Here is a 27,947-nt window from a genome sequence, read left to right as displayed (position 1 = left end):
AGAGAAGAATTAAATGAGAGAACTATGCGGCGCACACTTCTATCGGTCCTTTCCGTTTTTGTTGGGCTTTTAATGCCTTTCTGGAGCCTTCCGGAGCTCTTCTCCTGCCTCTGCCCTCGGCTGTCGTCACACCTGTGCGTCCGTCAGGACAGCTGTGCTGCCTGTCGCTCCTCCGTTTCCTGACTAGATCCGCGGGGGCTAGAAAGCCTGACTCTGCCACAGAAACGGGCTGCTCTTTGAGTAGAATGTGGTACACAGGAGTTACTCAGAGTTTTGTTTGGTAAAAATCTTTCTGAAGTATTTAAAGTAAAGCTCCTCAGCAAGGAGCCCGAAGCTGCTACGTCAGTGTCCTCTTTATTCTGACTGCTTTCCTCCGTTTGCGGTCATAGCGTGTGCTCGGACATCAGGAGTTTGGTGTCTCAGTGGGCGCTGCCCGGCGGGCCGGGCAAGTCGACAGAACCTCCGGTGCGGACTAGAGAATCAGACCAGCGGCCGCATGGCGACAGCTTCCGGCATTGGGCCGCGCGCTTTGCGTGTAGTGTCTGTTTCCGTCCCGAGGACAGTTTCATCCTAGGTGGTATTCGCCGCCTTTTAAATGATTAACGACCTGAAACTGAGGTGAGCTCGCTGGCCGGGGGCCCACCGCTTGCAAATGCAGATTCTGGGCCATTTGATTCCAAGCCTTTGATTTTAACTAACGCCCCGAGCTGAACCAGCCTTGGCTGTGGATTCACCGAAGCAACTGTTCGGGAGTCTTGAGTAAGTCGTGGGAGGAGTGGCCTTGTGTAGGGACAAGGTCAGAGCTGATTTGCTGCGGCAGCCGCAGAGGTGTGCAGGGCACCTGGGCCAGGCCGCGGAGTGCAGTGCGCAGGCCCCCCAGGCTCCCCCAGGACCGTGGTGACGCCGCCGGCCCGGGTTCCCGGGCAGCGTTCCCTCTGCGCATGTGCCACCTAGTGGTTCGAGACCCAGCCCTGGGGGGGCCGCCGGGAAAATCCTCTCTGTCATCCCCGTGGTCGGCGCCGACTCTCCTGGCTTTAAAAAATTTTGTGACCAAGTAGCATTGCCTTTATTTTAGGTCAAGGTCAGAGTAAGGAGAAAGTTACACGGCTTATTTTATGTCAAAGAAAAATAGAGCATGGAAATTTTTTTCAATGTGAGAAGTGCCTGCTTGCTCCCATGTCATTGATTTAGACCGCTAGGCGTTTGGACGAACAGGACGCCGTGAAAGGCGGAACTCCGCAGACTGGCAGAGTAGCCGAGCCTGGGCTACTTTATTGGTGGAATGGCCAGCTTCTGTGGTTTTAGCACAGGCACAGGAGTGCATTTTGGGTAGTAAACTGGATAAGCAACGTCTGGCGTCAGCTCTTGACTCGGTTGTCCGTGAGTTTACAGTTTCTTCACCAGAGCATTTCTGGTTGACATCTCTGGTTGGATGTTCGCATGACATCAGTTTCGACCAGTCTGTGTCACATTCTGCTGTGAAGACTTGGGCTGGGAGAAGAGAGAGACGTAAACATTAGTTTAATTGTCCTGGCTCGACTTTGATAGATAGTAAGATCCAATTTATTCTGCTAGACAAAGAGTGACAATTAAAAAAGATAGGTTCTGTCGTTATGTATCGTTTCACATAATTAGGGATACTTTTTTCTGTTTTTATTTTGTAGCTGGAACTGCTCCCTAGGAAGCAGTCATAAGATTCCTCTTTATTTTTCCTTATTCCTTAAAAAACAAATGACTAAAACAAAATCCACACAAAAAATCCAGCCCAAACCCAGCAGTCCCTACTCTGTTTTTAGCAGATCCACGGTAGGATCATGGGCAGACCCAGTAGCAGTGATAGCTGGAAGCATAAAGGAGAACAGGGTGAGCCCGTGAAGCCTGCCTTAGCACCACTGTCCTTGTAGATCGGGCATGTTCCAGAGCCCATTAGGAAAAAAAACCGCTCTCGAGTCAGAATCTGTTTTTTGCCCCTCTGAAATGCAGGGAGCCTAATTTCCAAAAGTTGTGTACCCGAACACCTACCAGCCTACCATTAACATTTGTGTTTAACCTTGCCATTTCCTTCCGATCTAATTTGAGAGAGAGGGAGAGAGAGACCAAGCAGACAGACACGGAGAGAGATGGTCTTCCTGCTGGTTTCCCCTTAGTTATAAGCAACAAAAAAAGCTCCTAAAAATATTGAAAGTGTTAGGTATTTTCCTTTTGAGGGAGATAAAAATAAGAACGTAGTTGGGGGGCACCTGGGTGGCTCAGTGGGTTAAGCCTCTGCCTTTGGCTCAGGTCATGGTCTCAGGGTCCTGGATCGAGCCCTGAATTGGGAATCTCTGCTCAGCAGGGAGCCTGCTCCCCCCTTCCCCTCTGCCTGCCTCTCTGCCTACTTGTGATCTCTGTCAAATAAATAAATAAAATCTTAAAAAAAAAAAAAAAGAGCATAGTTGGAGTGTGCTACAGTTTGCCTGGAGAAGAACTTTGACAAGAGACCGTAAGTGGTAGACAGCAGCATAAACCAGAGAAAGGACAGGCTGTGCCTGACGGAGGGCTTGTGGTTCAGCGGTGGAGGTGAAACAGAGCTGGCCCTTGGAGAAAAGTGCTCCGAGAGCAATGTAATGGCACGTGACTCTGGTCCATGGGGCTCAGGATCTATAATCTTTTGAGGTACTCTTCTTAGTACTTCTCTTGTCTTGACTTTTACCCTTCCTTATTACCTAGTAATAGGAGTGGTACAAAAAGAGCATATCCCACATGGACTCAGAGCATCTCTGGATAGAAATGAAATGCTTACTGACACACATTTTCATATGTATGGTCATTTTATAGTGTTTTAAATATAATGGAGGGGGTCTGTCTGGTAGAACCATGTTACTTTCTGTCTTTGTTTATAAAAGCACTTAGAGGGCAGGCAACACAGAATAACTTTTGGGTCTTTCCAGATACTTTCCCTAGACCTATTGGCTCTGGAGGTACCTGGTCTGCTTTCCAAGTTATAGCATGTCACAGGTCTACCAAATATTTTGATACAGTATAAAAAGGGTCAGTTGATTTCCAAACTCCAGTGTTACTGTTCTCATTGCCAGGTCACCAGCCTACATTTTAACTGTTTGTTACAGCAGTTCCCCACTCCTGTGTTAGTTGGGGCATGGGTTAAAATGCTGTAAACAGAGACCCTAGAATATAGCAGTGGTATAAATAAAACAGATTCATCTTTTTTTCATGCACTCTTTCTGAAAGTGAGAGGGTCGGTCATCTTTGCTCCCAGTGGTGGTTTATGGACCTAGGCTCCTTTCATCTTTTTTTCCTGCCTTTCACGAGAACGGTGTCCTCATCTGCAGCACTGCATCTGCGTTGCTGATGTGTCTGTGTTCCTGTCTGTAGGAAGGAGGAAACGGAAGAGTATATGGCAAATCCCTTCCTGTTAGAAGTTGCATGGTCAGTTTTGGTCCTCCTGTATTGGTGAGAACTTGCCACGATTAGCTATAAAGAAGGTTGAGAAAATCAGTCTCTCAGAAGTTCTGGAGTTTATCCTTTGTCCGTTTTTCTGCAGGGTCATGTGCCTTGTTCAGGTTTCATGATGTAAAGTTCTGTCCTTGCTCTAGATTTGAGTGCCCATTTATGGACTAAATCCATGTATTTTTTTCAATCCATGATGTACTTTCTCATTTTGTTCATGATAGCTTTTGTTGTGTAGCAGTTTCATATTTTAATATAGTAAAGTTTGCAAATCTTCTTATAATCCTTTGATATAAGTGTACTTCATATTTATAGATTTGATTCTAGGTACTCTGTCTCAGTTTTGTGGCTGGGGTAGACAGGACAGACATGATTGACAGGCCCACAAGCACTTGATTTATGGTCCACTTTACTATTTCAATTTAAGAAAAAACAATGTTATTTTAAATAGGAGAACCAAAACTGTCTGTCTGATGCTTTATTTCATCATTCATTTCATGATTTGACAAGACTTATAATTATTTGTAGTTTTTCTAGCTGAACAATTAATAGTTCTCAAAGTTATTTGTCAAAACACTTACCTAAACTTCATTATGAATTTAGCAGACTTTGATAGTCACAAAAATGGGAAAGTCAGATTGGAGAGCTGATCTGAGAGACGTGAGATAAAATTTGGTATGGAATTTAGTGTTCCAGCTGCTGGATATGTCCCGAATACACTTGAAGCGTGGTCTGAAACAGAACAGGAGCCAGGGCTGCATGTGTCAGCGGATGACCATGAAGTCCAGAGGAGACTCTTAAAACCAGGATTATCATTAAGTTCTTCAAGGAGAAAGAGCAGGGGCGCCTGGGTGGCTCAGTCGGTTAAACGTCTGCCTTCAGTTCAGGTCATGATCCCAGGGTCCTGGGATCGAGCCCCACGTCAGGCTCCCTGCTCAGCGGGAAGCCCGCTTCTCCCTCTCCCACTCCCCCTGCTTGTGTTCCCTCTCTCGCTGTGTCTCTCTGTGTCACATAAAATCTTCAAAAAAAAAAAAAAAAAAAAAAGAAGAAGAAGAAAGAGCACATAAAGGACACCCCAAGGGCTATTCCCACATTTAGAGGTCTAAAAGAAACCAGCTGAAGAGACAGACACTGGATTATTTAATTTTCATTAGCAACCTTGAGAGATACATGGTAGCTTTTTGGTTTTGCAGGTGAGATGGAGAATTTTATTTAAAAAAATTTTTTTAAAGATTTTATTTATTTGATAGAGACAGTGAGAGAGGGAGTGGGAGAGGGAGAAGCAGGCTTCCCGCTGAGCAGGGAGCCAGACGTGGGGCTCGATCCCAGGACCCTGGGATCATGACCTGAGCTGAAGACAGACGTTTAACCGACTGAGCCACCCAGGCGCCCCGATGATGGAGAATTTCAGATGACTTTACAGAAATCGCATAGACAGTAGTTACTACAACTGGAACTCCAGAGCAGGTTGTGATGACTCTGAAGCCTGTAGTAGTCCAGCACAACTCCTGCTTCTAAAAGTTAGGAAAGCCTTTCACTGAGGCGGATCGGAGGTTGTCCTTGGTGCCCGAATTCCTAGAAAGTTTGAAGGCTTGCGTGTCGTCCCTGGATTGTTAGTTCTCCTGCTCTCAGTGGTGCTGGGAGAACAGCATTGTGGTGGGGGGATGCCCATTAGGAAGGTAATGGAGTGTGGCCCCTCCAAAGTCCCATTTCATGAATTTTATTGGGAAAAGGAAGGAAAGAGAGAAGAGGAGTTTGAAGGACTGTAAGTGCTTTGTATTTGTTTCTTCAGTTTGGGGTGCTGGTGTGGAAAGGTGTGAGTAAATTCCGAGTTAGGAAAGAAGGACCGACCGGAGCATGGAATGGCATCAGGGCACCGTGGAGGGCTGTGCCTGTTCTCTTCCAAAGATGCCGGCGGCTAGATGGTTCTTAAGGAGACACGTGACATTCTGTGATGGCGTTTGTTGACTTGCCTCCTAAGGTGTGTGTGACTGTGAGGTGTTTGGGGTTGGAGTCTTGAGGGTAAATGAAAAAGGCAGTGGAGTAAAGATGTGCTCTTTTCAATTATTTACCTTTAGAATGACTATTAATTAAGGCTGTAATGATTGTTTTAAGTGAATAATAGTTTTATTTATAAATTGTGAAGAACCTTTTTTTAAATAAGTCACTTTGAAGAACATTTGTTCTATAGATGAACTGCCAAGACCCTACAAATAAGGTTCTTAACAGTTATTACTAAGATGAAACCCCGCTGAGTCTGTTGTAAGGTGCATAAAAAACAGTGGGCAGAGTTTCACGTTCCTCTGAGGATCACGTTGCAACAGAGAGTGAAAAGCCCGTTACAGACTCGAACTGTTGGTGTATTAGTGAGGTGTGCCCATTGCTCTTTGAACCTTCTTCCTGTGCCATGTCTGCTTTATAGGTAAATTCACCAAAGATGGATTTCATTGTGAAAATGACTTTTTATATCCTCTCGTTCACTACTAAGCAGAAATCAAAGAGCAGTCTGCGGAGGAGGATGCTGAAGCCGAAGCGGACAGCAGCCGACAGCTGGTGCCGGCCCTTCAGCGCTCTGTGTCGGAGGAATCCGCGAGCTCCCTGGTCTCCGTCGGCGTGGAAGCCAGAATCAGGTTAGAGAATGAGTGCAGCTGGAGGGGGGGCGGATGGCAGGGGGCTGGCTAGAGAGAGAATTCAGAGCACAAGCTCGCTTTTAAATACAGAAGGGATTTTATTACTTAATTTTAGTTTATGGCTGACGCCTCTGTGGTGTTGAGGTAAAGGGTGTCTGTGAGCTTAGGTGATTGTAGAACAGACCCGTAGACTAGCACGTTGTACCCTCCTCTCTGCAGAGCAGAACAGAGACTCACCAGCACGCTGGTCCTAGCCAGAGAAATAACTCCAAGCTTTTAGTGTAAGGATTGATTTTTGATGCTTACCTGTAAACTTTTATACTCCTGTTCCTTACTCTTTCTTCATTCCTTAACTAAAGAAATAGAGGAGGTTATAACCTACCTGTGTATACTTCAGCTTTGAAGTCTCGGGGTTTTTTAGACTGTATTTGAAAGACATGAGTAACACTATGAAACCGTTTCTCAGTTGAATACTCCCATCTTCTTGAAATGTTTTCTTTCTTTTGCTTTTGGCACCCCTGCTTCCTCATCTTTCGCTGGCTTCTGCAGAGACCCCCTGCTTTTAAAATGTTGGGGTCCTCCGGGAAGTCTCCAGCACGCACACCTTCATCTCTGCTCCCTCCCTGGGGGTGCGCGTGCATGTGACAGCGAAGTTGTCTGTGTGATGAGCCCCATATTTGTATTTCCAGGACTGACCTTTCCCTGAACTTCAGACTTTCCCATCTGTCTGTCTGCTTGACATCTCCCTTTAGAGGTATAGTACACACCTCACCCATGCATGGTGTGTTCCCCGTTTCAGGGAAGGTTTGAAATTCTCAAGATAAAAGAGTACGGTGAAAAATAAAATAGTCCCCAACACACTTTACCTATTACTACTGCTTTATTTTTCTTTTCTTTTCTTCCTTCCTTCCTTTCTTTTTTTAAAGATTTTATTTATTTATTTGAGAGAGAGCATGAGCAGTGGGGAGGGGCAGAGAGAGAGGGAGAAGCAGGCTCCCCGCTGAGCAGAGAGCCCAATGTGGGGCTCAATCCCAGGACCCTGGGATCATGACCTGAGCTGGAGGCAGACACTTGACCAACTGAGCCGCCCAGACGTCCCCCTGCTTTGTTTTTCTTAGTAGCAGTTGTTATTTTTCAGTTTATTTGATGATTTAATTATCGATATCATGTGAGTTCTGTGAAGGCAGTACTTCTTTCTGTTTTCTATTGGATTGATAATTATTTTCTGTAGATTAGACATTATATTTTGTTTTTTAAGATTGTTTCCCTTAAAACCCAAACCTCGTATCTCTTTACCCTATTGAATTTAACTTTGAAAGAATTCACACTTACATTCCAATTGGTTTCTTAGTCTTAACAATGTAAGTGCTTTATCATACTTTCATATCTCTGCATCTCTCATCCAGACTTTCATGCTGAAGTTATTTTATTTTATTTATTTATTTATTTTTAAAGATTTTATTTATTTATTTGACAGAGAGAGATCACAAGTAGACGGAGAGGAAGGCAGAGAGAGAGAGAGAGAGAGAGGGAAGCAGGCTTCTTGCTGAGCAGAGAGCCCGATGTGGGACTCGATCCCAGGACCCCGAGATCATGACCTGAGCCGAAGGCAGCGGCTTAACCCACTGAGCCACCCAGGCGCCCCATGAAGTTATTTTAGATATATTCTTCCTACTTTTGTTTCCCTTGTCTTGGCCCACTAATTCCCCACCCCCAATTTTGAAAATGGAGGTTTAATTTATATACAGTGAAAATCAGCCATTTTGTGAGATGACAGCTGTACACAGTGACATGACCACAACCACCAGGAGTTAAAGAACCGCCCGCCGTGCTGAGAAAGTCCCTGAAGCCTGTTTGTTGTCAGCCCCGACTCCACCTTCCGCTCTTGGCCGCCGCGGGTCTGTAGGTCCCTGTTGTTTCACTTTTGCAGTAACAATGAACTGGAATTGTAGAGTATGTGATCTTTTGACTCTCTCCTTTTTTACTTAGCTGATGCCGTTTTTACTCTCTGGCCTTGCCGTTCTTCTGCGTCAGTGTGTGCATCAGTGCGCCTCCTCTTCATTGCGGAGCAGGACTCGGTTTTATGGAGGCTCCTGCAGTTTATTATCTGTTTCCTACTTCAGGAATATTTGGGCAGTTTCCAGTTTGGGGCAATGATGAATACAGTTGGTATAAATATTCACTCACAGGTTTTGGTGCGAACACAGGGTTTTTATTTCACTTGGGTAAATTCCTAGGCTGGGAGAAAGGTAATTGGAAAAGAAAGTGCCAAAGCGTGTTGTGTGTACAGTTCTGCTGTTCTGCATTCTCACTGGTGATGTGTGAGGGTCGCTGTCAGAGCGTGGAGTAACAGAGCTTTTCTCGTTCCGATTCAGCTCCGCTCTTAGAAAGGCACTGTGCCTTGTGGTTCCCAGGGTTGTGTGTTCTCAGTGACCCCGCCAGCTGTGGGAGACCTGTGACGGCCCGAGTCCAGGGCACAGTCTTGATTCTCCTCTAGGGTTAAAGCCCCCTTGACCCCTCACTGTTCCTCTGTCTGCACTTGGTCTTCACCATCACAGGTGGCGATTTTTCCTGTCCTTCTCTCACAAGCCTAAGGCTTTTGTTCCCTCTGGGCCTTCCCCATACTGCTGCTGTTCTGCTCCCCAGGCCTTGTGTCATGACCAGCGCATTGTGCAAACCCGTCGCCGTGCTCTCAGTGCTGTGCCTGGGCATTGGAGTGGTGTCTGTGGTCCCAGATACTCTGTATTCTCACACTGTCTCACACTTGGACTTTCGCACTTGGTTAAAATTTTTCACTGAATTCTTATGCTGCTTATATGACGTACCATGGCCTCTTCCCCAGATTAAGCAAATGCTTGTGTGTCATCTCTTTCTGGGAGTGCCTCTCCTTCAGTTGGAGGTGAATTGGTTGTCCTGTGACTTCTGCAGTCTGATGCGTTAAAGGAAAGTAAACTTGTAGATTATCTGGCGAGATTTTGCTTTGAGGGTGGGAGCAGTGCTCTTTGCAGCTTTCTGTACCCAAAGTGACAGAAATTTCCTTTGTCCCACATACAAAATTAATAAACTGGTCTGAGATGTCTAGATGACTGTCCTTACTTCTTCCATCTCTTGAACCTTTCCCAATTCTTTGGTGATCTGAGTACTTCCTTAAAATTATTTTCATTGTGGATCTGTTGTGTGGCAAAATTCCTGTGCTCTTACAAGCCTGGGATTACTTTTAATCACCATCACATTTGAGTGATGGTTTTGGCTATGACATTGAAGGTGAAGATATTTACTGTCAGTACTTCAAGGGACACCTTGGTGGCTCAGTCAGGTAAGTGTCTGCCTTCAGCTTGGATCATGATCTCAGAGTCCTGGGATCAAGCCCCATGTTGGGCTCCCAGCTCAGCGGGAGTCTGCTTCTCCCTCCGCCTCTCCCGCTGCTTCTGCTCTCTCTGCCTCTCTCTCTGAAATGAATAAATAAAATCTTTTTTAAAAAGTATACTTTAAAACAATTTATTTTTTGAAAGATTTTATTTATTTGAGAGAGTAGGGGAGGGACAGAGGGAGAGAGAGAGTCTCACGTCGACTCCTCTCTCAGTGCGGAACCCAAAGCAGGGCACAACCCTGAGGTCATGACCTGAGCTGAAATCAAGAGTCAGATGCTTGACTGACTGAGCCACTTGAGAGGCCCCTAAAACAGTATTATAAAAAATTTAAAATCAATGTAGAAAAATCCATAATGAGTGATATGTAATTTTTTTTTAAGTTAAGAAATACTGTTTTTCTTTCTTCTGGCATTTAAAAAAATTTTTATTTAAGTTCCAGTTTGTTAAAATACAGCGCAATTGAGTTTCAGTTGTATGGTTCAGTGATTCATCACATCGCTCCACCCCCAGTGCTCATCACAGCGGGTGTCCTCCTTCATCCCCAGCACCTGTCTCCCCCGTCTCCACTCTCTGTCGTTGAGAATTTGTTTTCTGGTTTGCTGCTTTCTTCCATGTTCTTCTGTTTTGTTTCTTAAATTCCACATATCAGCAGAGTGAAAAGGAAAAGAGTGACACAAACCACCAAACAGACACTTAACTCTAGAGAACAAAGTGAGGGTTCCCCAGGGGAGGTGTGTGGGGGGGCTGGATGAAATAGGTGATGGGGTTGGAGGGGGGGCACTCGTCCTGATGAGCACCCACTAGGTTCTGCACCTCTAACTAATATTGCACTTTTATTAACTGGAATTAAAAAAAAAACTTGAATCAAATAAAATACTCCATCAAAAATGAAATAAGGCGTGATAAGATGAGAAAAACAAAGTACTTCTGACAGGTAAAGCTGAAGGACGAGTTCATGAGCATTTATTAACTGTTGTTCTACTTTTGTGTCTTTGTTCAAAAATATCCATAATAAAAAGTCAAAGATGTATGTGATCTGTAAAAAATAAAAAAGCCCCCCCAAACAACAAAGTTCCATGTGAGTGAAATCATACGGTGTTTGTCTTTCTCTGACTTGTTTCGCTTAGCAGAATACGCTCTCGCTCCACCTCACATTGTTGCAAATGGCAAGATCTCGTTGGTTTTATGGCTGATACATATAATGCGAATTGTATATACACCACATCTTATTTATCCGTTTGTCAGTCAGCAGACACGTGGCTGCGTCCATATCATGCTGTTGTAAATCATGCTGCGGTAAAAGTAGGGAGTGCATGTGTCTCTCTGAGTTAGTGTTTTTGTATTCTTTGGGTAAATACCCAGGACTGTGATTGCGGGGTCATGGGGTAGCTCTATTTTTAAGTTTTTGAGGAACCTCCATGCTGTTTGCCAGAGTGGCTGCACCAGCTTGCGTTCCCACCGACAGTGTGAGAGGGTTCCCCTTTCAAGGAGCAGACCTTCTAATTCTTTTCTTTCTGAGGTCCCTTATTAAACATCTGTTCCATAAACATATATTGTTTTTGTCTTTTAACTTGTTTAACTTTATTGTAGTTAATAGATGTTATTGCTTAGAATAAATTCAGGTTTTCAGAAAAATTGAGCAGAGGGTACAGGAGTTCTCATTCTCAGCCCGCCCTCCTTCCCTGAGTTTCCCCTTTATTAGCCCTGTGCCTTAGTGTGGTACGTTTGTTACAATCGATGAACTAGTATTGGTATGTTATTATTAACTGAACACCATAGTTTGCACTAGGGCTCGTTCTTTGTGTTATGTAGTTCTCCGAGTCTTGACAAATGCCTGATTATGCATTTGCCATTGCAGTGCATCACGGGCAATGGTTTCCCTCCCCTACAGTCGCCTGTGCCCCACCTACTTCCCCTCTTCCCCTCTGTTGAACTCTTTCTCACACACCCCTCATCTCGGACTTCTTACTCCAGCACACACTTAAATCTGTGTTTTTATGTCTCCGTGTTTGTTCCTGTGTTCCTACGTCATGCATAAAGAGTGGTCCGTCAACTGCCTAAAAAAAAATTGAAAACCACAGGTTTTCGAGAACCCAAATGTTGCCCAGTGGCGTTAAACCCATCCCTCTTTTCTAGCCTCAACCTTACTTGCTTTATTACTTCCATTTTCTTGAATTAGATGAAAATAAAATTGTTTTTCTCAGTACAGGCTAAAGTTTTTTTTATTTTTGTGGGGTCTGCTACTTTAAAAAGTCATGCTATGAATTGTAAATGTGTAATTGATTATTAAACTTAATTGTTCTTATGGCCTAAATGTACTCAAGCTTACCTCGCACTAAAGTTGTAATATTTAATTTTAAAGTTCAAGTATCTATAATCTGTCACTTTAAAAATAGTTGGATAAAACTACTTTCACATTCTGTTTTTCTTTTCATTTTGACCAGTGAACAGCTCTGCGCTTTTTGTTATTGTGGTGAAAAGAGTTCCTTAGGACAAGGAGACTTAAAGCAGTTTAGAGTAACACCTGGGTTTATCTTGCCGTGGAAAAGCCAGTCTTCTAACAAGAAGGACATTGATGACAACAGCAGTGGAACCTGTGAGAAAATACAAAACTCAGCACCACGAAAACAAAGAGGACAGAGAAAGTAAGCAATTTTGAATAAATGCTTGGAATGCAGTAAGGCTATCTATAATTCATTTTCATCTCAGGAAATATATAAATGGGGTTGTTACTGAATAATTTCTCATGTTTTTCCCCATTTGTAGAGTGCTTTATGCCTCACCATTAAAATCCCTCATAAAACACTCCTTTCCTCAAAATTTCTTGTGTAAAAAAAAAAAAAAAGTGTGTTAATTGTATATTAAAATCAGTGTGATCACAAAAGTTAATGTTTAAAAAAAAAAACTTTAAGGAACATGACATTAACCTAGAAGGAGTTTATGGAAGGAAGGTAAAACAGATCAGTGAAGCATCTCTTTCATCCTTTGAGTAAGTTTTTGATTGTTTGTAAGAATGTAACCTAACACAAGGACAAAACCAAGATGGTTTTCTCTACCCATGTTCTTAATTTGTTATTTAGTTATTTTTATGGTTCAGAGAATATTGAGCTGTCCTATCAACTGTTATAATACAAGGTTAACTTTCTAAGTAATTATATGCTCTGATTTTCCTTTCTAAAGTTAAAGAAGCTCTTCTTTTTTAATGAAATAAGAATTTACTAAGGTATTTGTATAACTATATATGTGTGTCTGTATTCATCAACATGATAGTTCCCTGAAACTTCTCTCGAATATGTTTAATTTTGGAGTCAAAAAATTTTTTTTAGATGTTGCTGAGTTTTGTGTAAAGGCCATCTTAATATGTGGCTTTGGCTCTGGTAGTTGAGGGAATAGAAGTTTCTGTAGTGGATGAGAAAGTGTAAAATTAATTTAGCTTGGAAGGCTAACTGGCTCTGCCCCTTGAGGGTGATGATGTAATCGTCCAAGTGCTTATCTGGCTTTTATCCAGATTTAAGTACTAAAGTATTGTTGTGTTGTACTTATTTGATTGGCTCCTTCTTTTGGACTCCTGCCAATGCCTTGAAGCCCTGAAGTAGGAAATGAAACAATAACAAGAAAGAAAGTCTTTTTAAAAAATTTAAGGTGGAACAGCTTAAGGAAGTTTAGAAGTACTACGTTGAGGGTCTTGATGTTTGAAAGACCAGAGCTAGATCATATAGAAGAGCTTTTTTTTTTTTTTATTTATTTGACAGAGATCACAAGTAGACAGAGAGGCAGGCAGAGAGAGAGAGGAGGAAGCAGGCTCCCTGCTGAGCAGAGAGCCCGATGCGGGACTCGATCCCAGGACCCTGAGATCATGACCTGAGCCGAAGGCAGCGGTTTAACCCACTGAGCCACCCAGGCGCCCTAGAAGAGCTTTTCTTTTTGTTATCAGTCGAGTGCTCACATCCTAATAAAATACATCAGAAGTCTAGCAAACTTCCAATATCCATCAGTAATTAGCAGATCTAATGGACTGGACCAGCTAATATCTCATATCCTCATGTTCTGCCTTTGAATAACGGCGATTATATAAACACTATTCTGGAAATACAGTTGGACTGCGTTTACTTATTTTATAAGCTGAGTTAATTTTTAGTGAAAACTTTTATGGGCTAAGATAATTATGTAAAAAGGAGCCTTGGTTTAGTCCTTACATACACTTAGTGTTTACCAATGTATTAAGTAATGATAACAAGACAGTTAATGGATGTTAGGAAAAAAACACATTAATAAGATTTGGAATTCATTTAAGGGTAAACAATTTAATTTGGTAATGATTTTAAATAGTTACAAAATATATTCCTGATGAACAGAAACCAAATAAACTTGTTTTTGTTTTTAATATGAAAAGGAGGTTTTAAAAAGAATTTTTCTCTCTTGGTGACATTAAATTTTAAGAATATGTAATTGGAGATTCCTTTCCTCTTTTGTTTTAGACTTAAATTTTGGGAGTATGTATTTCAGCTGTCTTTTCCTGATGGTCTTTCCTAAGTTGGTCTGCTGTCATCCTTAGGGTTGCCATCAGGGTCTTACTGATACCGTACATACATAAAAACTGGTTGCAAAACCTGAAGGTGAAATTTGATTAAGCTGGTGGTTAGGAATTGATTAGTAATAGACTGGTTAGTCATTGCGTTAGTTTTTATACCTGTCTCCCCCATCAAATACTGGTATAAAGGAAATATCGTAGAACAATACATCAGTCTTTATAGATGAGCTGTTAGTCTTTTTCCCCCTTCTAATAAAAGAACAATGATTAGTAACGAAGAATCTGTTTGTAGGAATGGAGGCATTTATAGGAAAGAGTTTGTTCTCACTCTACCGGGGGCATTTATAAAAATGAGAATTTAAAGTTAGAATAGCATGCTAAACTTTTTAAAAAAGTGAGTCTGTGCATTTCTAATGCTGAACAAAATACTGGTTATTTTTATATGGTTTGATATTTAAATGTACTTATTGAAATATGTTAATACTTTTCTTCTTTCAATGATTCCAGGTATAAAAAAGTCTAGTACCTTGGTCATTGTGCTGATTTTCTCTTAATAGGAATCATGATAAATATCCAGCACAAAGAAGTGCAGTGAGTTACGATCTATATCCAATAGTGACTTAATCCAGAATTATGATCAGGTTAAATACTGTGATATTAGAAGAAGATTAGAGTTTTAGCTCCAGTCACCTGATTTCCCATATTTGCTGTTTAAAGACAATACTAGTCATTGTTTACTTAATGATCTCAATTAATAGCTGAAGTTTGAAGGCTTTGAAAGTCTGATAGCCCTTGTGTTGTATGCTTTCTCCAGTGTTCATTTCTATACTGCTGTATTTGCTGTTACATTATCTTCTTTATTCCACATGCCACTAGTAGCTGTTTGGTTTTTGTATTTTACTTCTGACTTGTGAGGTGAAGTGTTACTTACTAGAGAGCACTTGCGGCATCAGCCTTAGACCAGCTGTCGTGTGGAGGTGCCTGGAAGGGCGCTCCCGCCGACACGTTCTACTCCCACCGCCTCCCTCTTCACACTTGGTAGTGGGTTCTCATTCCCGGGAAGTGACCTTTCTCTTCATTACATGAACTACCAGCTCTGTTGTGCTCGCCCTCAGGATAAAGCAAATCACAATTTCTGATAGAGTTAGGTTTCGTGAGCATTTAAGTGAGGCTGAAGGGAATATTTATTTTATGTGATAAAATATAGTTCCTGATTAGAATATTAGAGTGTCATTTAAAAAAATTATAAAATGGCAAAATAAACTTGTAACTGTAATTTTTAACACTTCCTTATGGATTTGGATACTTTTTTTTTGTTGCTTCTTACGTGGTAAAATACAGCAACCCAGTTTTATATTACACTATGAATAATAACAGTTATAGTCTAAAAGTTGTTTTATGTCAGTTTACGCCTAATTAAAATTGATTTGGTAATATGTTATATTAAAGTTGTTGTAAACAAAATAATTATCTACTTGTTATCACTTTCACATCTCTTTTGTTTTATTTTTCCAGAGAACGATCTTCTCTGCAGAATATCGTATCTTGTGTAAGTGTAAGCACGCAGACCGCTTCAGATGATCAGGCTGGTAAATTGTGGGATGAACTCAGTCTGGTTGGCCTTCCTGATGCTATCGATATCCAAGCCTTATTTGATCCTACAGGTGGGAGCTGGTCTTCAGTGATAACTGTCTCTTGGTTCTGTTGTAGACATTTTAATTTTAGTGAATTATCAACTTAATAGTAAATAACCTTTCATCTAGAAATAATTATAATCACATTGTAAAAAATGTCATTGTTTAAGTAATCTTTCTTAGGTAAAGTAAATTGTCTAATTATGCATACCTAATTTATTTAGCATCTGCACTGGGCCAGTGCTGGGCTGGATACTCTTATAAATCTTTGTATTGATTCTTACATGGACAGCAGGGCCATGGAGATCTGATAATTGAGGAAATAAATTTTTTTTTAAAGATTATATTTATTTATTTGACAGAGATCACAAGTAGGCAGAGAGGCAGGCAGAGAGAGAGAGGGAAGCAGGCTCCCCGCTGAGCAGAGAGCCCAACGTGGGGCTCGATCCCAGGACCCTGGGATCGTGACCTAAGCCGAAGGCAGAGGCTTTAACCCAGTGAGCCACCCAGGTGCCCCGAGGAAAGAAAATTTTAAAAGGAACTGTGAGAAGTTGGGGAAGTTGGGTGTCTGGGTCTATTTAATGCAGGATGAAAGACAATAGATGTTAGCCATGTGGGTATCTTATTATAACAGTATAGTTACCCGTACTCATGATATGGTGCTTTTGGGATTTTGAGTTAATTTCAGTTGAACTGCATATTGATTGATAATGGTTCAAGTACCGTGTGATAGAGCATTTAAAGACTAACCTGTTTTCAGTGATTGATGTGGGCTCTTGGTGTAGGATGAAGCAGAATGGAGGTAAATGTGTAGCTTATTTGCCATCCATTCTCTTTGACATAAAGTGTTATATAACACCTTTATATTTTATGCAAAGATACCAAATAAAATATCTTACAGTAATATTTAAATAAAATGACTAAGAACTCGTTTTTTGTTGAAACAATCACTCCTTCAAACTTGTGTGCATCAGAATCACCTAGAGGGCTTGTTAAAACACAGATTTCTGGCACCACTGCAAGGGGTTTTGATTCACTGTGTCTTGGTTCTGATATGATATTTTGCACTTCCTTTTTAAAAATTTTTTAAAAAGATTTATTTATTTATTTGATAGAGAGAGTGGGGGGAGGGACAGAAGAAGAGGGAGAGAGAGAATCTTAATGCACACTCCCTGCTGAGCGCAGAACCTGATGTGGGGCTCCATCCTGGGACCCTAAGATCATGACTTGAGCCAAAATCAAGAGTCAGATACTTAACCAGCTGAACCACCCAGGTGCTCCATTATTTTGCATTTCTTTTCTTTTCTTTTCTTTTCTTTTTTTAAAAGATATTTATTTATTTGTTTATTTGACAGAGAAATCACAAGTAGACAGAAGTAGGCAGAGAGGTGGGCAGAGAGAGTAGAGGAAGCAGGCTCCCTGCTGAGCAGAGAGCCCAATGAGGGGCTCGATCCCAGGACCCTGAGATCATGACCTGAGCCGAAGTCAGAGACTTAACCCACTGAGCCACTCAGGCGCCCCACAGTATTTTGCATTTCTAACAACTTCCCAGGTGATACATTTGGGAAGGGCTGACGGCTTTAGTGTGATCACAGATATAGGGTACCTTTGTGTGTCGGCATGTCAGGGCTGATTTGGGGGGTTTACGTCTTATTAGCATTAATACACTTCATGTGTATTCATTTGCTTCTTTTCACATCACCCATTTTAGGCACTTGCTGGGCTCATCACCGCTGTGTGGAGTGGTCACTGGGCGTGTGCCAGATGGAGGAACTGTCGTTAGTGAACGTGGACAAAGCTGTTGTCTCAGGGAGCACAGAAGTAAGTAGAAGTAATAAATATTTAATTAAGCCACAGTTTTGTAATGTTTACTCTAGTCAACATGGAGGTTCACTTGGCCAGAATTGTTTATTAAATGATTAATGTAAAAACCCTTAAAATAGGAATTTTTAATTTTATATCCAAGAGTATTTTGTGCACACCACTAGAATATTTAAACTGTGCAATTAATATTAACCTAACAAATATTTTACATTTTAAAAGATATTTTACATTTAAATCAGAAATTAAAAATCTTAGAAATGAGAATTCCTAACTGTATTTATATATTTATGTGGTTACTATTTAAGAGGGAACATGCAATGAAGATGTAATATGAAGAGACAACACTTGACCGGTCTTTAGTCCATGATGTGCGTTAGCTCTGTTTGCTATTTTATAAAAATTGATCCATAAAGTTCTTTACAGTCAAGTTGGCAGTTCAGTTCATCTTTTTGGCCCCATCCCAAAGTAGTATCATGTACACAGTCTACTCTCTTTTCAAGTTTTCACTGTGATTTTCACGTGATTTTGAAATGAGCACAATAAATGCAACATTTACTGTCCATCTATAAAGGAAACAAACCCTGTGAAGTGAAATTGCTTTGCTGCCCACAGATTCTCTTGGACTTTTGACAGTTAAATTTGGGAGAAGTGAAGCAGCCTTCCCAAAGGAATGTTAAAAATGAAATTTTGATCATAGAAATTATGTGGGCTTTAACAGATAGAGTACAGGTAAAACTCTCAAAAGTGTCGTCGAGACAGGGACTTAGATTCAATTAATTATTCAATTAGTATAATATTAGATTTACTCAGATTATTAAAATGACCTAAATTACATGAATGAGTAACTCCCACCTCAAGCTTAGTCAAATTAGAGTGCTTGTTTTAGAAATGTGACAGTACACTGAAATGCTTATGTCATCAAACTGTGAACAGTGTAGTGCAGAATAGTAAGTTCTGCGGTCTGGACAAGCTTAGATGGCCAGATCAAGACTGTGACAGATCAGTGGGCACTCTTTTTGTCACAGACTACTTCAGAAGTAGTGTTGGATTATTTTGTGCAAATGAAAAATATTATAGGAAAGTCAATGAACAAAGGCTAAAATGAGCTTTGTGGTGTTGGTTTGAAATTGGGAGAATCGGTGTAAACTGGTTTTTAATATTTATACAGATACAGAAATACAGATGTGTGTACGTGTGAGTCAGTATGTATACACGTTTCCTAGCTCTGTTTGCTAAGACAGTTGTTAGAAGCTTGCTTCCCCCTGTCCTTCTTGGATAAAAATGCTATCTTTGTGTCTTAGATACTTCCTGATAAATATTTAAATGGAATTTAGAGATGAAGTCTGTGCCCTGTTGCTGGCGGAGGAATCAAAGGCCATGGGAGGCCCGCGGTCATGTCTCTTTACGAAGCCAGTAGCATGGAGTGGGTGGGAGCAGTGGAATGCGGATGGAGGAGGCTGCACAGACCGTGTGGGGTCCCCAGGGGGCTGGTGGCGCATCGTCAGACCTTCACATCTTCACGTGGTGAAATCAGTCCAGACTTAGGGTAGAGCCAGTAGTCTGTTGCCATTTCTACAGTTGGTGGTTTTTTTTTTTTTTTTGTCTTCTGGTTTTTCTCCATTATCAGATAGGCACAGGACTTAGCTAGAACTTTTCTCACTTGTCCCTCAGAAGAGTTTGTGTCACTGGCAGAAAGTCAAACTCATAACAGCACATTTGTTGCTAAGTCTGTGGGGAAATAGGCACTCTTACACCTTGCTGATAGGATGCAAATTGACATAAATCTTCTGGAGAATAATCTGGTGGTACTTAAAAACCACATGTTTTGACTTTTCTAGGATTCTGCCCTGAAAATATGCCTCCAGTAATGCAAAATACTTGTGCTATTACAAATTAATAATTACAGCATGGTTTAACTTGGAAAATATTGGGAACAACCTAAGTGGCACCCAAGATAGAATGGTCGAAGAAACTGTGGTACGGTTCATATGGCGGCATATTATGTGTGTACAAATACCGTGAGGAGTATCTCTCTGAAATGATGTGAAGTCGGTTCCAACATGTATTTTTAAGTGAAAGAAGAGTGCAAAAGACCATTTATGATGTACACCCTTTTATGTAAGAAGGGATAAAATATAAGCAAATATACATGCCTCTGGTCATTTTGGAAAAAAATACAGGAGGAATAAACAGGAAACTGAAGAGATTGGTTACCTATGGCAGGTGGGTGGGAAAGAGTTGGAAAGGAAGTGGGAATGGGACTGATGTAGCCTGGGTGAGGTGTGCCAGACACTCGCAGATCTCTCTCTTTGTATAGTTCCTCTGACTCTTAGAACCGTAGAAATGTTTCACATACCCCCTAAATAAGCAATTACAACTATCTAGGACATGGGGGAGTTCATAAAGGAATACCAGAATTCACACTAAAGGGGATAGGGAAGGAAAGAGCTAACCCGAGTAACTGGCAAACAGTATCTTGGCAGGCGAGCTGGAATTGCTGAAGAAGAAAGCATAGCATGCGCGCTCTGTGGTCCAGTGAGTTCCTGTGCTTCTCACAAGGGTATGGTTTTGCATTTCTGAAGCCACTTTATGTGTATACCGTGAGTGAACAAATAAGTAGATATGTGTTTGATAATGAGAACGAGGTTTTTCTGTGTTGGAGAAAGGAGCTGCAAATAAGGAAAGGGTAAAATGAATTTTGTGGTGTTGAAATGGAAAAGAAGCATCAGTATAAACTTATGGTTCTTAATATTTATGTAGACAGATACAGAAATACAGATGTGTAGATGTGTGTATGCATGAGGCAATATGGTTACATGTAATTCCTAGTTCTGTCCTCTGTGAAGGCCTAGACAGAGTGACTCCCGCTAGCAGTGAGCACACTTGGTGCTCAGATCTTGGTTTCTAACCACTATTCGCCTATAAAAGGAACTGGGTTCCTTGAGAAGTAGTTCATGGTACTGGGAAAATACAATCCAAGGTGCCGGAAAGTAAGCAAGTACTCAAAAACAGGAAGACTTGTTGAAAACACAGGAGTCAACCTGGAGGAGCTCCTAAGAGCTGGAATAATTCGAGCCACACAAAAAAATACAGTATTTGGTTTTCGTTCACAGAATAAAGTAAATACACATGAGTCCATACTGATACGAATGAATGAACCAACGAATGAATGAATGAACAAATGAATGAATAGCATTAAGTAGGGTCATATCACTCCTCTACCTACCACACTTTACTACGGATTTCCTGTTTCATTCAGAGAAAAGAGAAAAAAAAGCCCGTGCTCACTACCTGACAGGGCTCTCCGTGATCTTCCGCACCCTCACAAGTACTTCTAAGACGTCACTCACTGTCCTCTGCCCCCATTTGCTTCCCTCAGCCATACCAGCCTCCTTCATCTTCCTCAGATGCCCCAGACGTATCTTCCTCGGGGCCTTGGCACTTCCAGTTCCCCCTCTGTTGAAGATTCTTTTTGGATGTATGACGGCTTGCTCCCTCATGTCCTCTAGGAATTTATTCAAGAGTTGCCTTGTCAGTGAGGGCTTTCCTTGGGTCCCTGTTGGAAGTTTCAGGGGTCTCATTCTCAAATAACATCCCTGCTCTGTGGTTTTCTCCTTTGTCCTTGTTGCCATTTAACATAGTACATATTTACTTAATGATCTTGTTCATCTTCCCTTCATTACTAGAGTGATGTTGCCAAGGATCTTTTTCTGTTTGGGTCATTCCTCGATAATTATTTGTAGCCTAAATGAATAGCACCAGAGGTCATTCATGAATCACTCATAGTTACAGGAAAGATCCAAAGTGCCAGAGTGTTAACGGAGATCACTAATGTAGTTGACTTTATAAAAGTGTATGAATACATAATTGTCAAAGAAGAAGCCTCTGTAGTAGAGTAAAGCTTTATTTACAGTTCTGCTCAAGTGACGCGGGGCGATGGGCAGTGACGATGCAGATCCTTGCGCTGCTATCTCAGAGTGTTCTCTAGGGGCAAACTATGTAGAAGTGCTATTGAACTTGGAATACATTTTTATTTTACCAAAAGGCAGGTGTACTAAATTTGTTGACCTTTATTTTGATGACATGTGGCTGAATGTATTATGATACTACCTCCAAGAAAATAAACATTTCATTTGCCTCTTCAAGGTAAAGGTGACATTTCAGCAGTGAGAATGGAATGACTTTTCAAAGAAATGTGCTGGGGGTTGGACATTTTGAAAATGGATGTCTGGAACTATTTCTGTTTGATATTTTATTGTGTTTTACAAACAATGAAAGTTTGTAAAAGCAAAAATTCTCAACGTTTGTCAAAAAGTTTTGGACATGGAATTTTGTGTTCTCTTTAAAATATTCTGAAAAGTTTTAGTATGTTTCAAACCCGTTTGTTAAAAAGTAAAAAATTAATACTTTTTGATTATGGAAGGTGAAAATTTACTAGCTGAATTTTGATAATTTTGGTTGGGATTGAAAACTAGTTCTGGAAGGGAAGCACTACATCTATTTAGATCTTAACTTTTGTTAGAATCATTTGTTTTCAACTCTCAGCAGATAGTGAAGTAAACTTGTCAGGTGCAGAGAACAAGATACAGAGACCAGTTGGTGCTCTGCAAACCTCTTCATTGTCCACATCTCTTAATAAGAAGTGCTTGAGCCCACACCCTTACTGTACATTCTCACTGGAGTCTGTGTCTCTGCTCTGTGACACTTAACCAGCAGTTGTAAATTGACTGCGTTGGTGTGAGTCTGTTATTAATTTCAGTTGCCCCCACTAGGATGTAAGCACCATGAGTGCATCGATGAGATCTGTTCTAGTTTATCGTTTTATCTCTGGTGCTTAGCAAAGCACCTGGAACACAATTGAGTCATTGATCGGATAAATGTCTGCATGAATGAAATCTGCAGGTGAGCACGGGTTAGCCGAGTGGAGAGGGAAGTGCTACTGGCCCCTGGTGGTTGCTGCCCAGCACCCGGCCGCGTCCAGGCCAGCCTCCCGTGGCAAAGAGAGCCTGTAGTGCTGAGGTTGAGAGATTCTGGTTTAATTAATATTATTATTCCTATTTGAAAATTAACATATTTAATCTTTACATTAAAAAAAGATTAAAATATTTTTTTTTGTTTTTATTTATTTTCTTTCTGAATTATTTTATTCAAGAAGGTAGAGAGGACAGACAGGGGACTGAGCTGAGCTCTGAGTCCCTAATGATTTTCTCAGTTTTTAAATGTCATTCTTTATCAAACTGTTTAGTTTTTCTGGAACTTCCTTCAGATTGTTTCCAATTTTCCCAGGGGTAACTTTATCTTTTTCTAGATTGAAGAATATGCTATACTGTGAATCTGTGTTTCAGGAAAGGTAATGGTGTTTCCTCTTTGGAGCCCTGGAGGTGCTACTAACATCTTGGAGATCTGGATAATTTGGATATTACTGATGGAGTAGTTTAATTCTGCATGCTACAGATGTTTGATCATTTATTTACTGGAAGCCCCCTGCACTTTTTCCTGCACTCTGCTCATTGCCTTCCAAAAGATAGATAGATATATAAATATATATATTTTAAGATTTTATTTTTTTGACAGAGATCACAAGTAGGCAGAGAGGCAGGCAGAGAGAGAAAGAGAGAGGAGGAAGTAGGCTCCCTGTTGAGCAGAGAGCCCCATGTGGGGCTCGATCCCAGGACCCTGAGACCATGATCTGAGCTGAAGGCAGAGGTTTAACCCACTAAGCGCCCAGGCGCCCTCCCAAAGATATTACCAGTGAAGCTCCAACATGCATTTCTGTTCCTTTGACTAGTTCTGCTTAGGCTATTACTCTATAAATAAAACATTAAAAATTACTTAATATTATCTCCCTACTTAGAATTGATAATTTTTTATGTTTTTTCCACCCACCTCCTGCCACAACCCCATATTAAAATCTCATTGTATTATACTGGTTTTGTGCCAGGTGTCTTACAGAAAACCAGCCTTGTTCTGTGAGAAGAGTTGTAAGTTTTTTATGTTTTTGGTTCTTTTTATAGACTGCAAAAGAACAAAAATAGCTTCTCTATCACAAGGTGGGTGGCAGTATACACTGAGAATGTAGATAAGCAATGTAATGTAAATGTAATTTTGTTAAAAAAATTTTTTTTAAGCAGAATATGGAGAAAATCTCTCCGTACATGTCCTGTGAGCAGCTGGGAGTCCGTTTCTATAGGATGATTTAACTATCGCACTGTCTTTATGTGAGGTGATTCGTAGGCACCTGTTTCATCAACAATGATGTCCAATACTGTTATTTCTTATATAATCCTAGTAATGTAAGTGTAAAGAAACCATCAAGTTATATATTCTTCATTTTACCCTATAGTTCTTTAAGAGGAGGGGCAAACATTCACAGATCTGAAGTTTGTGTCTGTGGGGGTCCTTGAGGATGCCTTCACGTTGGAGACTCACTAGACAGACGAATGGCGCTCACCGTGAAGTTGTAATTGTGGCTAAGATTTACTGCCGTGATACGGTGAGGATATATAATGGAAGAATCTCAGTGGAGAAAAAATACTGACAGGGTCTGGAGGAATTCATGTATAGCCTTCCTCAGGTGCTCAGCCTCCTGCGAGGGGTTGCACAGAGCACCCTCTTCTCTTTGCAGTGAAAATGCAGCAATATGAGGAGCTCAAGGTCTTTGCTGGTGGCTGATCACACAGGCACCCTTTGCCTAGCGCATACCAGAAGGAAGGTCATGTTTGCACAGATAGGATAGGCACAGTAAACACTTGTCGCTGAGGGAGCCATGGCAACCCTCCCAAAATTCATGTTCCTGGGGACCAGTTGTGTAGACAGGCCTTTCTAAGGAGAGTAGTCTGAGGCCTGCTGCAACAGAACTAAAATTGTATTGTGTAGCAACTGTAACATTTCTGTCCTCAGGACTGCAGTAGGTACACATTGAATAGTCCCCATCATAGGGAGGCTGTGATAAGTGCTCTAGTGGTTATATAGAACTTGGTAACTTTGATCAGAGGAAAGATACTTGTAAGGATACTTTTGACTCTAACAGAAAAATCCTGTGTTTACTTCTGAACTCTGCTTTCTCTCTATTAATGTATCCATGGCAGCTTTCTTTTGACTAGTGTAAGCATGGTATATCTTAGTCCCTCCTTTTATTTTAACTCTTTGTATCTTTCTATTTAGTGTATGGTTTTTTGCAGACAGTGGTTTTGCTTTTTAAAATCTAACCTGGCAGTTTCTGCCTTTTTAATGGGAGTGTTTAGGACATGTACATTTAATGTGATTAAGTTTTCCTTTTTAAAAAAAATCCTTTTTGTTTCTGTCTGTTCTTTGCTTCCTTTCCTTGCATTCTCTTTTGGATTGAATTTTTTTTTAAGATTTTATTTATTTATTTGACAGAGAGAGAGAGAGATCACAAGTAGGCAGAGAGGCAGGCAGAGAGAGGAGGAAGCAGGCTCACTGCTGAGCAGAGAGCCCGATGCAGGGCTTGATCCCAGGACCCTGAGATCATGACCTGAGCTGAAGGCAGAGGCTTAACCCACTGAGCCACCCAGGTGCCCCTGGATTGAATTTTTTTAATGATTCCATCTTACTTCCTTTTTGGACTGTTTTGTCATTTTATTGGTTGCTTTAGGACTTACAGTATACATCTTTTATTATCACAGTCTACCTTCCAGTGATATTATAACTTCATATATAATGAAAATGTGCTTTTGTTCCCTTCCATTTTTCCTCTCCTGGAATTTGTGCTGTTGCTGTCATTTATTCAACTTTTACATGTGTTATAAATGCCATAAGGTATTGTTATTTTTTTAAAGATTTTTATTTATTTAAGAGAGAGAGAGAGCACAAACACATGGTGGGGAGGGGCAGAAGGAGAGGAAGAGAAAGTCTCAAGCAGACTCTACACTGAGCCTAGAGCCTGACATGGGGCCTGATCTCATGACCCTGAGATCACAACCTGAGCTGAGTGGATGCGCAACTGACTGCACCACCCAGGCACCCAAGATAATGTTATTTTGATTAAGTTGTCAGATATGTCTGAAAGAGACTTAAGTAATAAAAAAATATTATAAATAGAGTCACCCCTTTTGTTACCAGTTCTGATGTTCTCCATTGCTTTGTGTATTTTCACTTGCTGTCATTCTCTTTGTGTCTGAAGACATCCTTTAACATTTCTTGCAGTGCAGGACTGTAGGTGATGGAGTCCTTCAGTAGTTGTATTCCAAAGTGCTTTTATCTTACCATCATATCTGAAATATGTTTTCGGCAGGTACAGAATTCTAGTTGACTCCTCTTCCCCATTACTTTAAAGATGCTATGCCACAGTCTTCTCTCTTGCACTGTTTCTTATGAGCTGTCTGGTATTATCCTTATCTTTGTTCCTCTGTAAATGTCTTTTTATCTGTGTACTCTTAATATTGTGTCACCAGTTTTGGACAATTTGATTATGTTATGCCTTTGTGTAATGTTTCTTGTGGTTGGCAACAGCTTGTTGAATTTCTTGAATCTGTGAGTTAATAGTTCTCATTATGGTTAGAAAGTTTCTGCCAATTATTTCTTCAAATATTTCTTCTGTTACCCCATCTTCCCTCTCTTGGGGACTCCAGTTACCTTAATATTAGGCCATTTGAAGTTTTCCCATTGCTTACTAATGCCCTTCTATCCCTCCCCTTCCCCCCATTTTAAAAAATATATTTTTTCCTCTATGTTTCATTTTAGTTTCTGGGTTTTTCCCTTAAATTTCACTAATCTTTTCTTCTGTAATTTCTTTCTTTCTTTCTTTTTAAAGATTTTATTTATTTATTTGACAGAGATCACATGTAGGCAGAGAGGCAGGCAGAGAGAGAGAGAGAGAGAGAGAGAGAGGAGGAAGCAGGCTCTCCACTGAGCAGAGAGCCCGATGCGGGGCTCGATCCCAGGACCCTGAGATCATGACCCGAGCCGAAGGCAGAGGCTTTAACCCACTGAGCCACCCAGGTGCCCCTCTTCTGTAATTTCTGATCTGTTAATCATATCCAATTGTAATTTTCACATCAGATGTTATTTTTATCTTAAGTTTGATTTGAGTCTTTTTATATCTTTTGTATCTCTCTTTAGCTTTTTGAACATATTGAATACACATATAGAACTATTTTATTTTTTTTTAAAGATTTATTTATTTATTTGACAGAGAGAGAGATAGATAGATAGATAGATAGATCACAGGTAGGCATAGAGGCAGCCAGAAAGAGAGGGGGAAGCTGGCTTCCTGCTGAGCAGAGAGCCCAATGCAGGGCTGGATCCCAGTACCCTGAGATCATGACCTGAGCCGAAGACAGAGGCTTTAACCCACTGAGCCACCCAGGTGCCCTAATGGCATCTTATAATTTTAACATCTGGGTTAGTTCTGATTGATTGATTTTGATTGATCATTTTCAGTTTAGACTCTGAGGTTTTGCTTCTTTTTGTACCTGGTAAGTTTTATTTGAATGCCAGGCTTTGTGAATTCTACCTTGCTGGGTGCTGGTTTTTTCACAGTAGGAAGTCAAGACTTAGGGTCATGGGTAAGTTCAGTGGCATTGTGATGCCATGTTGCCAGGTTCATACTATCTTTGCATTGTGTATCCACAGTATATTAGATTCTTCCATGGTCCAGTTCTTCTCATAGTCCAAAGAGAGTGGGCAGGAACCTTATGTATCATACATTCATGATAACATTCAGAGCTTTGGGGATGGGGCATGGGATCCCCCCACCTTTTCTTAATTATTATTTTAATTAAGGAAAACCCTTTTTATATGGTTCCCTCTACTCTAGCAGATTTCTTCTAACATTTCATTAGTTAGTTTACTCCCATGTTTTCATCTTAAAGCAATAATCAGTAAGTGTTGGGATAACCACCATTTGATTAAACCATGATTTTCCTTTGGGACCATGGATGGTGCCATTTCCTCTGAAGTACACTGCTGCTTAAGGGAGAGTGGACATCTGAACAAAAGAGATCCTTCGGAAGGAAGAAGATGGAATGGTGGTTTCATAGTTAACTAACAGTGTCTATTACTGGAGACACTTTTGACTGAAGGAACCTGAAAATATTTTAAAAGGAGGAAAGATTAAAATGGTACTGCTTGGAGGATGAGTAAGTTTACCCAGTAGAATTTAGACAAAAGGTTGTCTTTTTTTGTTTTTGTTTTTGTTTTTTTCCAAGATCTTATTTATTTGAGAGAGAGAGGAAGCATGAGCAGAGGGCAGGGACAGAAGGAAAGGGGGAAGCAGATCCCCACTGAGCTGGGAGCCTGACATGGGGCTTGATCCCAGGATTCCTGAGATTATGACCTGAGCTGAAGGCAAATACTTGACCGACTGAGCCACCAGGGCGCCCCCGGGTCGTCTTGAGCAGAGTTTAGGGACATGTGGATTCTGGAAGAATGTCACATATATGAAAATGACTGGAGAATAAATAGGTAGAGTGAAGAATTAATGGGAGATGGGAATGGAAAATGTCCTTAGTTTGGCATGCCAAGTTGAAGAATTTCATTAATGAAGTTT

The 27,947-nt window shown here is 40.9% G+C and overlaps 1 protein-coding gene across 1 annotated transcript in view; it reads left to right on the top strand.

Annotated features, from left to right (window-relative positions):
* KMT2C (lysine methyltransferase 2C) overlaps window positions 1-27,947 on the top strand; it is a 272,603-nt gene that overhangs the window by 95,199 nt on the left and 149,457 nt on the right. Inside the window, 4 exon segments of the mRNA XM_047695954.1 lie at window positions 5,939-6,077; window positions 11,893-12,093; window positions 15,495-15,643; window positions 17,325-17,434. Of these exon segments, the coding sequence (XP_047551910.1) occupies window positions 5,939-6,077; window positions 11,893-12,093; window positions 15,495-15,643; window positions 17,325-17,434 (599 nt within the window).

The sequence above is a fragment of the Lutra lutra genome, chromosome 11 (assembly GCF_902655055.1).
Source record: "Lutra lutra chromosome 11, mLutLut1.2, whole genome shotgun sequence".
Classification (NCBI taxonomy): Eukaryota; Metazoa; Chordata; class Mammalia; order Carnivora; family Mustelidae; genus Lutra; species Lutra lutra.
This window is presented reverse-complemented; position numbering and strand designations above follow the sequence as displayed.